The following is a 14,969-nucleotide window of genomic DNA, read 5'->3' as shown; positions in this document are numbered from 1 at the left end:
CTTAATTTCCTCTTTAACTGCCTCACTGTGGACTCACATACACCTATAGTATATAATCACCTATGATCCTCTTTTCAATAGTTTTGTGATTTGTTTAACAATTATAGAAATTGATAACGTGTTATTTTATATATTTATACATATAATTTCCTAATAGGAATATGAAGCAGGATTCATTTCACTTTTCAATACAGGAGTAAAGACTTCCACTTGACTGCATTTTTTCTCATGACATCTAACACAGTTTTGGGGGTGTGTCCTTTGGGTGTTGATGTACCGTACAATATAAAGCACTTCTTCAAAGCGTCAGAAGAAACATTCATGACCTTTATGATGTTTACTATGTTTTTGTGATCGCATCACCGGTGAGTTTTTAAAGTGTATTTGCTATCTACTTTTTCCTTAGTGACAATATATTAGTCCTACTACTACTACTACTACTGCTACTGCCACTACTACTATTACTGTGACTACTACTACTACTAATAAAATAAGTTAGCCAATAACTGTGATATTCTTATTTGCTGCACCACATTTGCACCAGTTCTCTCTGTTAAATAAATATGCATATTGGATTTGTAGCTAATTACTACTCATACTTACTGATCTATGTAAAATCTCTAGACTAAATCAGAAAATGTTAAATGAAGATCTTATTAAATGAAGATTCTTGTGTTTGAACAGTTAAATGGTGTTTAATGGAAAATTGTTGGTGGCAAAATTCAAAGCGTAAATATAATATGTAAAATAGCTTTCTATGTATATCGGCATGTATAAATTTAAAAAATTCACTGTTTTCACTTTATGCATGTTTATCTAATAATGAAAAACATACATTTTGGTATATAAATAGTCTCTTTACAAAGCTTGCATAAGGTGTTCGAAAGTATGCAAATTCTGTGGGAAAGCCTTGAAGCCGGCAGCACTGACTACCACCTGATTTAGTGAGGCGAACAAAATCACGTGCAAAACTGCCTGCTGCTAACTGACCAGTCCAATGAACAGGCTACACACCAGTATAATCAATTATAATCTCCCTAATTTTTCCAACATTTGCTTGCTAATCCTCAAATGCAAAGTGTATCTATATGAATGGAACTGTGCATTTATGCTCACATGTTTTTTGCACAGTAATTGTGAAAAATCTTACAATCTTAGTCCATCTGGCTCTAATAGTTTCTTCTTTACAACTTATTCTTCACTGCACATTTTTGTGACTCTAATATTTAAATGCCACACAAAATACACAAATAATATGTATAAATTTTGAAGAATATGACATTTTAAGAATCAGGTTTCAGGTTACGAAATTATGTAGCACATTTCTAAAGAAAATGTAATCCTAGATTCCAAGGTCTGTTACCCTGAAAATCAGGAATTACCTTATTTTGTTGTGCAATCCAGCTGCTGATACATTTTAATAAACTCTGGGGAAAAAAAAAGATATTCTGAAAATGAAAGATTCCTTTTTTCTATTGTCACATGATTCATTTTTATTAGCACTAAATCACTCTGCAGAAATGTTTGCTTGTATCACATCTGCATGTCTACAGTAAAAGTATTAGCTAAAATGACTTGTCATGCTTCTTGTTGCATAAACATGACTATGTGTTCCATTTTCCAGTAGGTACTACCACCTTTGCATGAACTAGAGTGAACACAATAAACATACATCTGGAATGAAAACAAAACAAACAAAAAAAAAAACTCTTAGATAATACCAACAGATTATATAATACCAAATGCTTGAAGGACCGGTTAGGAATGCTTAAGATACATTTCCTAGCTTAACAGCTTGGAAATAGATAAACAATGAATAACAATCACAATTTTTAACAGTGAAATTGCTGTGTAAATGCATTACTTCGTTATTTTAAAAAATAGCAGTACCTCCTTTTTGAACTATATTAATGTCTTATTTAATGAAGGCAAACATACCATTGTGCGACTATGAGAGAGGAACAGAATGCAGAACCTCAACCAGACCAACAGGGTATGTTCATCCCACTCCCAGTTATAATGCACACCACATGAATCATTAGTTATTAAAAAACGTCTTTCTCCTGCAGATGTCTGTCCCATAAGACTCTATTAACTGTTTTATTTTTTAAAAGAACACACCATTTTCCTTTACAGATGGGACTCCTGTCGGTCATATCAACTTTGCCTTCACACAGGATGAGAAAACACACAACGAGAACCCAGAGAATCCTCCAAAAGAGGACTCCAAATCCAAATCAAAAACCAAGAAGTACATCAAATTCCATTAGAAATGTTTATTCTTCTAATACATTTTTTTTAACAGTATAATAAGGAAGTATTCATTTTTACTTTGTTATTAAAGGAAGAAGAAGGAAAAGTCTGATAAGCCAGAGGAAAAAGGAAAATCAGTTGGGTTTTTCCAGCTGGTATGGAAATATTTGTCTGTTCTGATTTTCAGTTTGCAAGCCACAGATATACAGCTATCACTGAATTTTAGTGAATATTAAAATGTTCGTGACTGCCCGGGTTCTTTTGTTATTACAGTTTCGTTATGCCACCTGTCCAGAGATCTTCCTGATGCTGATTGCTCTTCTGTGCGCTGCTGTTAATGGTGCTTCACTGCCCATAATGTGTATTGTGTTTGGACAGATGACTGACAGCTTTGTACAAAGTGGACAAAAGTTTAATGTTACAGGTAGGAAAGATGCACATTTTACCTTCTTTGAAAAGGTAGTTCATCAGGCTATGGTTTGTCTTCAACAGTCAATAGCCAGTCGAGTTATTCCTTGTTCCGACAGTGGCAGTTACAGATGTGTGACAAAATAAAAGGAAAACAAGTTGTCATTTATACAGTATATTTCAGATTATATTAAGTTGAAGATATTGTACATACAGATGGGTGACAAATTAAAGGTAAACTGTAATTCTGCCATGCAGTGGGACATTTTGCTGCATGGTTTGAATCCTCTCAGAGAGATGCATCACTGTAGATCAATGCAAAGTTGAAGATCTACAAAAAAGATCATTTTTATCCTATCAACAATTATTTCTCTCCTAATTGAGGAGCCATGAAGGCTCACTGAATGTTTTGATCAGTGTAAAAATGGTATAAATCATATATTATGGCTTTCACAGTCATCTAATCCCAACCAAACTGAGCACATGTGAGAGATTTTGGAGCAGAGCGTTACACAGCACCTCTAGTACAGTTCCTGAGACCAAGCATTGATGCTGTTCTGGTGGCTTGTGATGGCCCAAAACCTCCCTTGATTATTTTCCCTTTAATTTATCAATTATTTCTGTGTGCTTGTCATGTATATTTAGTGTTATCCAAAACTGTCAGATTTCATACTCCTGAAGCACGTCAGCACATATTGTAACATTAAATTATGCAGTCATTGAAGTTGTTTTCCATTTGCATGGCACTTTACAGGAAACTTCACCCTTAACATCAGTCCTTCAGCATGTGTTCCTATACCAGGAGTAGACATTGAAGCATCAATGACAAAGTAAATTGATTTCATTTACTTTTTACCTTCTATATTCATATTTTCTTGTTATTGGCTGTAATTCATTATTTCTTAATCCTGATGACAGCTGCAAAAAATCTGTTTTGCTGATACTCTAGAAGTGCACATCTTCTCCTCTTAAATCACACACAGATATGCTTATTACTTTATTGCCATTGGGGCTGTGGTTTTACTCGTTGGAACATTCCAAATCATGCTATTCATACTGACGGGCACTAGACAGACCAAGCGGATCAGAGAGAAGTACTTCCATGCGATCCTCCATCAGCCGATGGCATGGTTCGACACGCATCCCATTGGAGAACTTAACACTCGACTCACAGAGTAGGTTATATTTAGAACCACTATCCATAAACAATGTTGTTTCACACACTAATGAACATTTCAAAGCAGTTAAAATAATTTTTGTCAAAGATTAGTGTAATATAACTGCTCTCTCAACAATATGACTGTTTTCTTTCTGACCACAACAGTGACATAAACACAGTTAATGATGGCCTGGGAGACAAGATCTGTATATTTCTGCAGTTCTTCTGCAGATTTATTACAGGATTGATTATTGGATTTATTTTCGGCTGGAAGTTGACCCTGGTCATTTTGGCAGTGAGCCCACTGCTGGCAGGTTCAGCTGCTGCATGGTCTAAGGTATGATAAGTTAATGCTATTGCTAATATGTGTCGATTTCACTAACCTATTGACAGTATATAAATATTATATATCCTAATTATGAATTTTTTTCCCACAAAGATTCTTGCAACTCTTACAACTAAAGAGCTGGCAGCCTATGCTAAAGCAGGAGCTGTGGCTGAGGAGGTACTTGTGGCCATTAGGACAGTCGTTGCATTCAGTGGCCAAAACAAAGCTTTGCAAAAGTAAGAATCTGTTGCTGTTCAAAGGTATTGTATTTAAAAGCTGAAAACAAAACCCTCTTTCCAAAATGTCATTTAAAGATCATTTTCTGTATTCTAGGTACGAAACTAACTTGGTAGATGCAAAGAACTTTGGAGTGAAGAAAGCTATTACCACAAACACGGCACTAGGGCTAACACAGTTCTTCATATTAGCAACGTATGCTCTTGCATTTTGGTATGGCACAAAGCTCTCTGTGGATGAACCAGAAAACTACTCCATTGGAAAAGTCCTAACTGTGAGTTTGTAATATGTCACTGTATATACCGGACATTTCTGCTTTAGTGTTCTACTATAAAATCATATTAAGATGGATAGTACACATAGTAATATGTTTACCTTTGTTAAAATGTTTTCTTTCTCTAGGTCTTCTTCTCAGTGATGATTGGTGCATTCTCTCTGGGTCAGGGAGCTCCCAACTTGGAGAGTGTTGCTAAAGCCTGTGGTGCTGCATATGCCATCTACAGCACCATTGATATGGTAATGACTTGCCCTTTTCTCATTTAAACTTTTTATTAATCAGTTACATTATATGATAATCTAAGCTTACTTAGTTCTTTGTTTGTTATCATAGCCTTGTCCGATCGACAGCAGTTCAAAGGAAGGCTACAAACCAGACAGTGTGAAAGGTGAAATTGAATTTAAAAACATTCACTTCAGTTACCCTTCTAGAAAGGATGTGAAGGTAAGCAATGTGACATTTAATAGCTTTCTTATTAAAAACAGAAGCACTATTATTATTCTTTACATATATATATACATTACATGTTCTTTGCATGTATATTCTGTCCGATCATAGATCCTGCAGGGAGTAAACCTAAAAGTGCCCAAAGGAAAGACAATTGCTCTAGTGGGGGCCAGCGGTTGTGGGAAGAGCACCACCATTCAACTGCTGCAACGCTTTTATGATCCAGATCAAGGAGAGGTAACTATACTGAAATCAGTGTGCTAGCGACTCTCAGAGACTGGACATTTAGGCCTCTGTGGTTGGCTACTTGCTCTAATTAGGGCATCCATGCTTGCAGGTCACCCTGGATGGTCGAGATATCCGCACTCTAAATGTGCGTTGGCTGAGAGAAAACATTGGCATTGTGAGCCAGGAGCCTGTACTCTTTGGCACCACTATTGCTGAGAATATTCGCTATGGTCGTGAGGATGCCACTGATGAGGACATTGAAAGGGCTGTGAGAGAGGCCAATGCTTATGAATTTATCTCCAAACTACCGGAGGTAAGAGTTGTGGGTTTCTTACTCTGTGACCCCAATTACATACAATTTTACTAGGGAAGGAGTCAAAACCTATTTTGCATTAACAAGTAAATACTGCTTGAGAGGGCTCCCACAGCAGATAGCTAGAACTTTATAATACTTATAATAAATAAAGACATACGTTTCATTTAAAGACTGCATAAATGTTTTGACTTGCTTTTCTGAGGCAGAAGCTGAACACCATGGTGGGAGAGCGTGGGGCTCAACTAAGTGGTGGGCAGAAGCAAAGAATTGCCATTGCACGTGCTTTGGTTAAAAACCCCAAAATCCTCTTGCTGGATGAAGCAACTTCAGCCCTGGACACACAGAGTGAAGCCATTGTCCAGGCTGCTTTAGATAAAGTAAGACTTCCAAAGCACCACATACCGCTTAGATTTTAAAGCATATAAATAATTCAGGTTAAGTCATGACAATTTAATGATTACATGATAGAAAAGTAGCTGATACACAATTTATCAGCTTATGTTGCTTCTCAGGCATCAGCAGGCCGAACCACCATAGTGATTGCACACCGGCTGTCAACAATCCGTACTGCTGATATAATTGCTGGCTTCAAAGATGGTCAGGTGGTGGAGCTCGGCACTCACAGAGAGCTCATGAGCAAGAAAGGAGTCTATTACTCTCTTGTCACACAACAGGTACTCTTGCAGTTACCCTTCTGATCAGAGTCACAGACACAGTCTAAATGTGTTCTTTAATGGTTTTTTTTTTGTATTTATCAACTTTATATAGTCACAGGGGAATCCAGAAGATGAGGATGATGATGAGGATGATGATGATGGTGATGAGTATGGTGATTTTGATTTTGATGATGATGATGATGGGATGGGAGAAACATCTGACAATCCTGATGACCTGGTGGAAGTCACGACAAAAAACGGTGGACTTGAGAGAAATTCAATAAGACGTAGCATAACTCTTCAAAGGAGATCGTCAAAAAGGAAGTCAAAGCAGAAAAAGAAGTCAAAAAAGTCCAAATCTAAGAAAGAGAAGAAGGTACAATCTACACAACAATAGCTTTGTGTGTTTAGACGGTAAAATACTACAACGATGGTTAAATCACAGGGTATGTCATTGGCTTGGTTAACTTTCAATATTGTCATACAGACACAGCCATGAAATTGAAATTATTGATTGAAAGACTACATAATAACTTTAATGATACAGAATTACAATAATACAACCTAACCACACAATCCAATATATTCATCTCCTTATCAGGAGAAAGAAAAGGTTGCAGATGTCCCTTTCACCAGAATTCTGGCTCTGAACAAACCTGAGTGGCCCTACCTGATGGTTGGTGTACTGGCCAGCATTGTGGGAGGAGCTGTCTACCCTTGTCTGGCTATCCTCTTTTCCAAAATCATTGGTGTGAGTAGCTGTCTTTCCTTGTGTTTGCTACTTGTCAAACCGATTTGTTGTTTGCATGCATGCATAGTGAGTAGACTGGTCCAAGGGCACAATTTTTCCATTTTAAAACGTGGCTTCAGTTGCAGCTTTGGGTTTTTTTCTTTTTGCAATTTTTCAAATACTTTTTATTTTAATGTGTAGGTATTTGCTGAGTTTGACCCTGAAGTGAAGCGAAAGAAGACTCTGATGCTCTCTCTTCTGTTTCTCCTGCTTGGAGCTGTGTCATTTATCACCTGTTTCTTAGAGGTGCACTTGAATAAATAAAATCTCTCGTGTAAACCAATACATTATTTCAAACTTGACATGTTCCTGTTTTTACTTATTGTTCACATTTTTTATTCTTGCAAATCTGACATTCTGAAGTCACTATTTCCAGGGCTTCATGTTTGGCAAGTCTGGGGAAATTTTAACTATGAGACTGAGGAGTCAGGTATTTAAAGCCATTTTGAGACAGGTATGAAGAATACTTTACTACACAGTATTAGATATTACTAGAAGATCTATCTATCTATCTATCTATCTATCTATCTATCTATCTATCTATCTATCTATCTATCTATCTATCTATCTATCTATCTATCTATCTATCTATCATTTTAAATTTTATGCTGCTGTGACACAAGTATTTCCCTTAAGGGATCAATAAAGTATCTGTTTATCAATTTAAGACAAAATGATACGATCTTTATTATCCGCAAAGGAGGCTGCTTGGTTTCCCTTGCTAACTTGTTGACCTGTTTGTAGGAAGTGAGCTGGTTTGATGACCACAGCAATGCAGTGGGAGTCCTAACCACTAAATTAGCAACGGACGCATCAATGGCTAAAGGGGTAAGTGATTTCCCACCATGAGCCATGATTAAGTCTTTGCAACCTTTTAAGGTCCTGGCCTATTATTCAGTTATAATAACACTTAAAATGTGTCATTCAGCATCTACTATGAATTAAAGAGTAATTACATTAACATTAATTACATTAACTATGAGTGATGTAAGAAATGTAGTGGTGTGATGAGGAAATTAAGTGATGTGATGATATTAAGTGAAGAAATATCATCACACGCCTGGACTCACCAGGTTCTGGGAGCTGAAGGGTCAATTAATGCAAAGTGTGTTTTTTGTTTGTTTGTAATTTTACAGTTGAATACAGTTGTCCAGGCATTTATTTGCTGTGCTCACTCTATGTTCACTCTTACTATTCTTCTTCTCTTAATTTCTCTCTCAGGCAACAGGATCTAGATTGGGTTTGACCAGCAGAACTATCTGCTCCCTAGGCATTGCTGTGATCATTGCCTTCATTTATTGCTGGCAACTTACCCTTCTTATCCTTTCCTGTGTACCGTTCCTCATTGGGTCCCATTACATCCAGATGAGAGCTCTGGGTGGTCATGCATCCAAAGATCAGAGTGCACTAGAGATGTCTGGCAAGGTGTATGATTATACTTTTGTTTTATTATAAGAATACTAAAATGAATTAAGGACAATATAAATGTATACATTCAAGTTTACCTCTTCACACTGCTAATTGGACTATGGTTCTTTTTTGCCACAATATGGTGTGTGTTAGGATTGCCATTTTATTTTTGTAACACAATTCAAACATTTTTACCTTTAATTAAACAGAATTTAAAGAGTCAGGTCTTGTACAGTAAGGTTACTCTTTGGTTAGGAAAATAAGGCACTACAAAAAAACACCACTTTACCTTGATGCTTATGTTCTACAGATATCCACAGAAGCTGTTGAAAACTTCAAGACGGTGGTTGGATTAACAAAAGAAGATGTCTTCTTCCAAAAGTTTAATGAGAGCCTCAGTAAACCATATCGGTACAACTTAATTGCAGTACTCTATTTCTCAATGCTGAACAAATGAAAGAGCTTTGACTTATTTGATATATACAGACAGGTGACAAATTAAAGTGAAAAAAACAAAAAACAAAAAAAAAACACAAGGTGTCATAACACAGTGTTATGCCAAGACAAACCTTCAGAACAGCTTCATTGTGCCTTGGCACAGATACAAATCTCTGGAACTGTACTGGAAGGATGTTGGTCCAAAATGGATTGATATCAAGTGTCTGTGAACATCATACTGCAAATACAGTAAAATGCCACTCAGAGCAAAACTGAGACATCACTTTTTATTTGTCACAAGTCTATATTTGATTAAAAAAAATCAATTAATGTCTGATTTTACAAATTTCCATTTTTATTATTATTTTTTAGGTCTGCCTTATGTAAAGCACCTGTCTATGGACTCACTTTTGCCTTTTCTCAAGCAATTCCTTACTTCGTTAATGCTGCAATCTTCCGTTTTGGCTCCTGGCTGATTGCACATTGCTACACTGAATATGAGAAAGTTTTCCTGTAAGAACAATTTAGAAAGTATTTCATGTCAGCTAGACTTTTGTTGCTGCAGCCTTCACACAGAATACTGATTCATCAGTTTTTTCCATCAGGGTATTTTCTGTTATTGTCTTTGCTGCCATGAGTATTGGCCAGTCCTCCTCAATTGCTCCGGACTTTGCCAAAGCTAAATCTGCAACTGGGAGAATCTTAAACTTGCTTAAGAAAGTACCTGAGATTGACATCTACAGTGAGGCAGGAGACAAACCAGTAAGTGAAATATCTTGCTGTTGGCCTTAGACTCATTTTAAAGCTACTTTAAAGTATTTATATATGTGATGATTAAGAGTTTCTGCTCTTCTTTCAGACAAACTTTAGGGGAGACATAGCATTCACTGATGTGCACTTCTCGTACCCTACACGTCCAAACGTAAAAATTCTGCAAGGACTAAACATATCAGTGGCTCAAGGACAGACCTTGGCACTGGTGGGAGGCAGTGGTTGTGGGAAAAGCACCTCAGTCCAGCTGTTGGAACGGTTCTACAACACTGCCAGTGGGCATGTGGTGAGTTGGGATCATAGAAGTACTTTTTGTAATGTTAAGTCTAACAATTACTCAGCAAGTCATATCAACTATGTGTATCTCTATGTAATATAATACATGTGACTATTTCCATTTAAAAAAAGAGACGGTACTAGATGCTGCTAACTACTTGTATTGCTTACTGCATTTCTTGCTCAGTTAATGGACGGGGTGGACACAAAGAAATTGAACCTTGCTTGGCTGCGCTCTCAGCTGGGTCTGGTGTCTCAGGAACCCATCCTGTTTGACTGCACCATTGCTGAGAACATCCAGTACGGAGACAACAACCGTTTGGTCAGCCAGGCAGAGATTGAGGAAGCTGCTAAGAATGCAAATATCCATGATTTTATTCTTAGCCTGCCAGACGTATGTTATAGTTTCACTACATTTTTTTGTTATAATGGGAGAGAATGTGTGTGCCTTTATATGTGTGGGTATTTAAGTAAAAACATTTGTTCAGGAATTTTACCTATTGAAAAGGTAATTAAGAATAGTTATTTAGCTATGTAATTACCATGCAGCATAAATTGCCTAAAACCTAGGTGTTAAACTCAATATCCACAGGCAGCAGACCCGCAGAGTAGTGACCTCACGCCTCATGCATTCTCACATTTCACAGTGCTGAAACACTGGTTCACACACACACACACACACACACATGCTAATTAAATATATAGACATCCTATTCTATTTTTCAGTTAGTGATGTTAATCGATAGGGTAGATAATAATACGGTATTATAATGCATAATAATGTACAAGAAATAATTCTTAGATTATGGCTGAAGTAGAATTTGAGTTTGATACCCCTGGCCTAGAACAACTAAGAAAGTTGCATCAAGCATCTAGCATCAAGCATATGTAATAGACTTATTACATGCACACTGTTTAGCTAGATGCAGAAAGTCAAGCTGGGAATTTTTTCAAATGTAAAGCAGAGTGGGTGAGCTAGCTAACATACCTCAAGAGTACTAACCAGTCAAGTGAAAAACAAGCCAATTCTGCATAATTTCTCTTTTTAGACTCATAAGTTTGTGACATTTTTAGCTTAGTATTGCTACTATCTGTCATTGTGGTGGTGTTAAAAATGCTTCAGTGAAAGGTCACCATCACCTTTTAGTTAACACACAATTCATTCCCACTGCACAAAGTCTTCGTTCATGAAACATTCCAAGCATTATGAAACACCTTTTATGGGCATAATAGGGACAGGCCTTTGCATGAAGGCATACGCTACGTGGCCAAAATATGTGGACACCTGAACTATCACATCTACATGTGCTGGTACAACCCATTCCACATTTAGTCCCACCTCTTGCTGTTCTAATAACCGCCACGCTTTTCTGAAGCCTTTCCACTAGATTCAGGTACATGGCCGTGGGTACGTGACAGAGGGGCATTGTAATGCAAAAATTTGAGGAGGAACCACACATGGGTGTGATAATCAGGTGTCCACAAACCTTTGCCCATATAGCGTATCCGTTTAAATGTTACATTTTACATTTCTACTTGATTTGTTTTGTTGATTGTTTTTACTTGTTTATGCTCATGATCAGCATCTTTCACATTATTTTAGAAATACAACACACGTGTGGGAGACAAAGGCGCTCAGTTGTCTGGTGGCCAGAAACAGAGGATAGCAATTGCTCGAGCTTTGGTCCGGCAACCTAAAGTGCTGCTACTGGATGAAGCTACATCAGCCTTGGACACAGAGAGTGAAAAGGTTAGTCAGAGGTTCCTGGCTGTCTTTGTTATACTTTCTATTTAATATTGGATTTATACTTTCCACTGTTGGAAAAACAAACACAAGAAACAACATGATATTAATGAGGGATTATAAAACCACTGGTACTTGTTTTTTGCCAAACACATGCTTACAGAATAAACAATAGGCTTAATGCTTAGCTATAGAACTAGTCCATCGAAGACCAGTGGGGGTGACAAAACTCCCCAGCCTTCCACATGATGGTAAACACAAGCAAACATAAAACCACATGCCCATGTCTAACACCTACTGGCACAGACAACCAGGCAACACATTTGGCAAAGTGTCATTAACCTTCTTACTGGTGAGAAAAAACTTGCAAATAAGTTTAGCCAAGATTTAGACCGCCAGTATTTCTTACAAAGTATATGTACAAACAACAACAAAAAAAATTATTTATTTAAAATTTATTTATTTTAAAAAGATTTATGTTGCCTGGAGCTTACTGAAAATAACTGTGATATAATTATGGTAAAAATTTTTAAAGTCCCTTTCCCACACCCCAACTAAGGCTGAATGTGTATGTAAAATGTGCAAGAGGAAAGAGTTCTTGGGGTCCATTGTAATTTATTCCTTGGTATTCATGCAGGGGGTTCATGATCTTTAAACATGTGTTCTTGTTTTTTTTTTTAATTCTGTGTGTTTACTTTGACTGCATATTTTAAATAACTGAATTTCCATAAATAGTTATTTAAGGATTAGCAGAAGAAGAGCTTTAGCTGTTTAGGGACAGGTTAATTACAGGTTCTATATAATGTGTCAGAATGCTGATATTTACACCAGTGACATGTAGGAACTTCAATAGATTAGCGGAGTTCTTTAACATGCCCCTTTTTTTTCTAGCAATTTGCTGATTCAAGATAATGACGTACGCACTCTTTTGTAATAAAGTATACACAGTTTATAAACAAACAAGAACAACACTGTTCGTGTGCCCATGTTCAGAAATGATCCTCAAAATATCTTTTTTAACAAAAATTTTCTGGCAGGTTTCATTAATGCCCACGAACTTATGTTTTCTTATAATTGTCTCCTCTTTTTGCTGTGGTCTAGATTGTGCAGAAAGCTCTGGATGATGCTCGACAGGGCCGCACGTGCATCGTCATCGCTCACAGATTAAGCACAATCCAGAATGCTGACATCATTGCGGTCATTCAGAATGGCAAAGTGGTTGAGAAGGGCACACACAGCCAGCTAATTGCCAAACAAGGAGCATACTATGCCCTTGTAAATGCCCAAGCCTCCCACTAACTGTTACTGTATTTTCATAAGCATCTGTGTCATGCAACATTATATGTAGCAGAATCTTACGCACAACTACATGTACAGAATATTAGTTATTATCATTATAAAGTAATACATACTAATATCTATTTTTCTGTCAACAATCACTTGTAGTTTATTCTTCCTCATGTAGCTTACATCTCACACAGATATAATATATTTTTGTAGAAGTATATGTGTACAACGATGAAGTTATAGCGCAATATATGGTCTTAATGTAATCAGTAAAAACAAATGTATTTGGTTGACATGTAACCAAATGCTTTTGTTGATTTAACTTTAGAAATCGATAAATGTTAAATGACTCAATGAAGGTGCATGTCAATGAATCAATTAAGGTACATATAGTACCTTATTTATAACCTACTTGTACTACATTTCTTTGCAATGAAAGGTTTTTATAAAAGATATGACATAGTACATAGCCAAAGGTTTGTGGACACCTGACCGTCGCGCCCATATGTGGTTCTTCCCCAAACTGTTGACACAAAGTTGGAAGTACACTATAGACAACTGTCTGTAATGTCTTTGTATGCTGTAGCATTAGTATTAGCGTTCACTAGAAATAAGGGGTCTCTCCCAAACCTGTTCCAGTATGACAGTGCCCCTGTGCTCAGATGACATGGTTTGCCAAGGGTGGAGCCTGACCTTAACCCCACTGAAATCTTTAGATATGAACCAGAAGGCAACAGTGCTTGAGGCCTCCTCAACCACCATCAGTCCCGGACCTCACTAATGTGGCAGAAAATCCCACAGCCACACTCCAAAATCTAATGAAAAACCTTCCCAGAAGGTTTGATATGATGCTTCGGTGTCCACATACTTTTGCCCATATGGTGTACTAATTTAATGATATTATTTCTAAAGCTGTACTAATTTATTCTAAACATGCTGTTTATTCTGTATCCATCTCTGTATATGACTTCTGTAAAGAATGTGAATGTTCAAAATCATTTGAGAATTTCAATGATAATTATGTTTTATTTTGTTTTTGTAAGTATGATTGTACAGAGGATTAATAGTACTTTGAAGTGTAAATAAAGAGCAAAATATTTGTTATAATGTTTTTTGTTAATGATGCTGTAAGCTTATAAAGTGGATCACTGGATTTGAAGTATCCATCATGGATTGATATTAAATGTACTTCAGAAAGTTAAATATTAGCGGTTGTCTCTTATATGGGGATCACCAGAATAAAGAAGACACAGACACTCTTAACCCTCTTAACCCTTTCACAATATGATTTTCAGCATCCTCAATAAAGCTGTCGTTGTAGACCATATGTAGACTATACTGTCAGAAAAGACACAATATAGAACATCTCTGCATCCAACATAACATTATGAGCAGTGACAGGTGAAGTGAATAACACTGATTATCTCCTCATCATGGCACCTGTTAGTGGGTGGGATATATTAGACAGCAAGTGAACATTTTGTCCTCAAAGTTGATGTGCTAGAAAAATGGGCAAGTGATTTGAGCAAGTTTGACAAGGGCCAAACTGTGATGGCTAGACGACTGGATCAGAGCATCTCCAAAACTGCAGCTCTTGTAGGGTGTTCCCGGTCTGAACAGAAATGAGGATATGTGCCTTCTTTGTACTGTACCTTGAAAGATGGTAGGCCGAGTCAAGAAGTGCTGGAGGAACAGAGGGAGCATGATGCAGTGTGGGGTGTGATGAGTGCTTTGAGGTAAGTGATTTTTAATTGAGCAAAATGTCAGCACCTTGAAAAGTGTAAATTATTAAATGGGCTCTGATTTGTCTGGATATTATTTTGAACTGATCAAAATATGGATCTTTAAATTGCTGTTATATAAATTGCCAGTTTGAAACTTGGGAAGAAAATGTAGCCTAATACAGTATGTGAGTTTTGCTCTCATTTTGACACACTTTTCAGT

General features: G+C 36.9%; 1 protein-coding gene across 1 annotated transcript; it reads left to right on the top strand.

Moving 5' to 3' along the window:
- The first annotated feature begins 271 nt into the window (after window positions 1–271).
- abcb5 (ATP-binding cassette, sub-family B (MDR/TAP), member 5) lies at window positions 272–14,134 on the top strand. The gene is made up of 29 exons (XM_058397771.1): window positions 272–365; window positions 1,929–1,993; window positions 2,137–2,251; window positions 2,345–2,408; window positions 2,527–2,677; window positions 3,416–3,491; window positions 3,645–3,836; window positions 3,986–4,157; window positions 4,260–4,384; window positions 4,482–4,659; window positions 4,788–4,901; window positions 4,996–5,106; window positions 5,221–5,346; window positions 5,447–5,650; window positions 5,860–6,030; window positions 6,166–6,327; window positions 6,422–6,685; window positions 6,911–7,060; window positions 7,241–7,345; window positions 7,476–7,553; window positions 7,844–7,927; window positions 8,321–8,524; window positions 8,820–8,920; window positions 9,320–9,460; window positions 9,553–9,709; window positions 9,807–10,004; window positions 10,182–10,388; window positions 11,598–11,744; window positions 12,840–14,134. The coding sequence occupies exons 2-29, from the start codon at window positions 1,951–1,953 to the stop codon at window positions 13,035–13,037; spliced, it is 4,038 nt and encodes a 1,345-aa protein (XP_058253754.1). The 5' UTR covers window positions 272–365; window positions 1,929–1,950; the 3' UTR covers window positions 13,038–14,134.
- Window positions 14,135–14,969: the final 835 nt, after the last annotated feature.

The sequence above is a fragment of the Hemibagrus wyckioides genome, linkage group LG01 (genome assembly GCF_019097595.1).
Source record: "Hemibagrus wyckioides isolate EC202008001 linkage group LG01, SWU_Hwy_1.0, whole genome shotgun sequence".
Classification (NCBI taxonomy): Eukaryota; Metazoa; Chordata; class Actinopteri; order Siluriformes; family Bagridae; genus Hemibagrus; species Hemibagrus wyckioides.
This window is presented reverse-complemented; position numbering and strand designations above follow the sequence as displayed.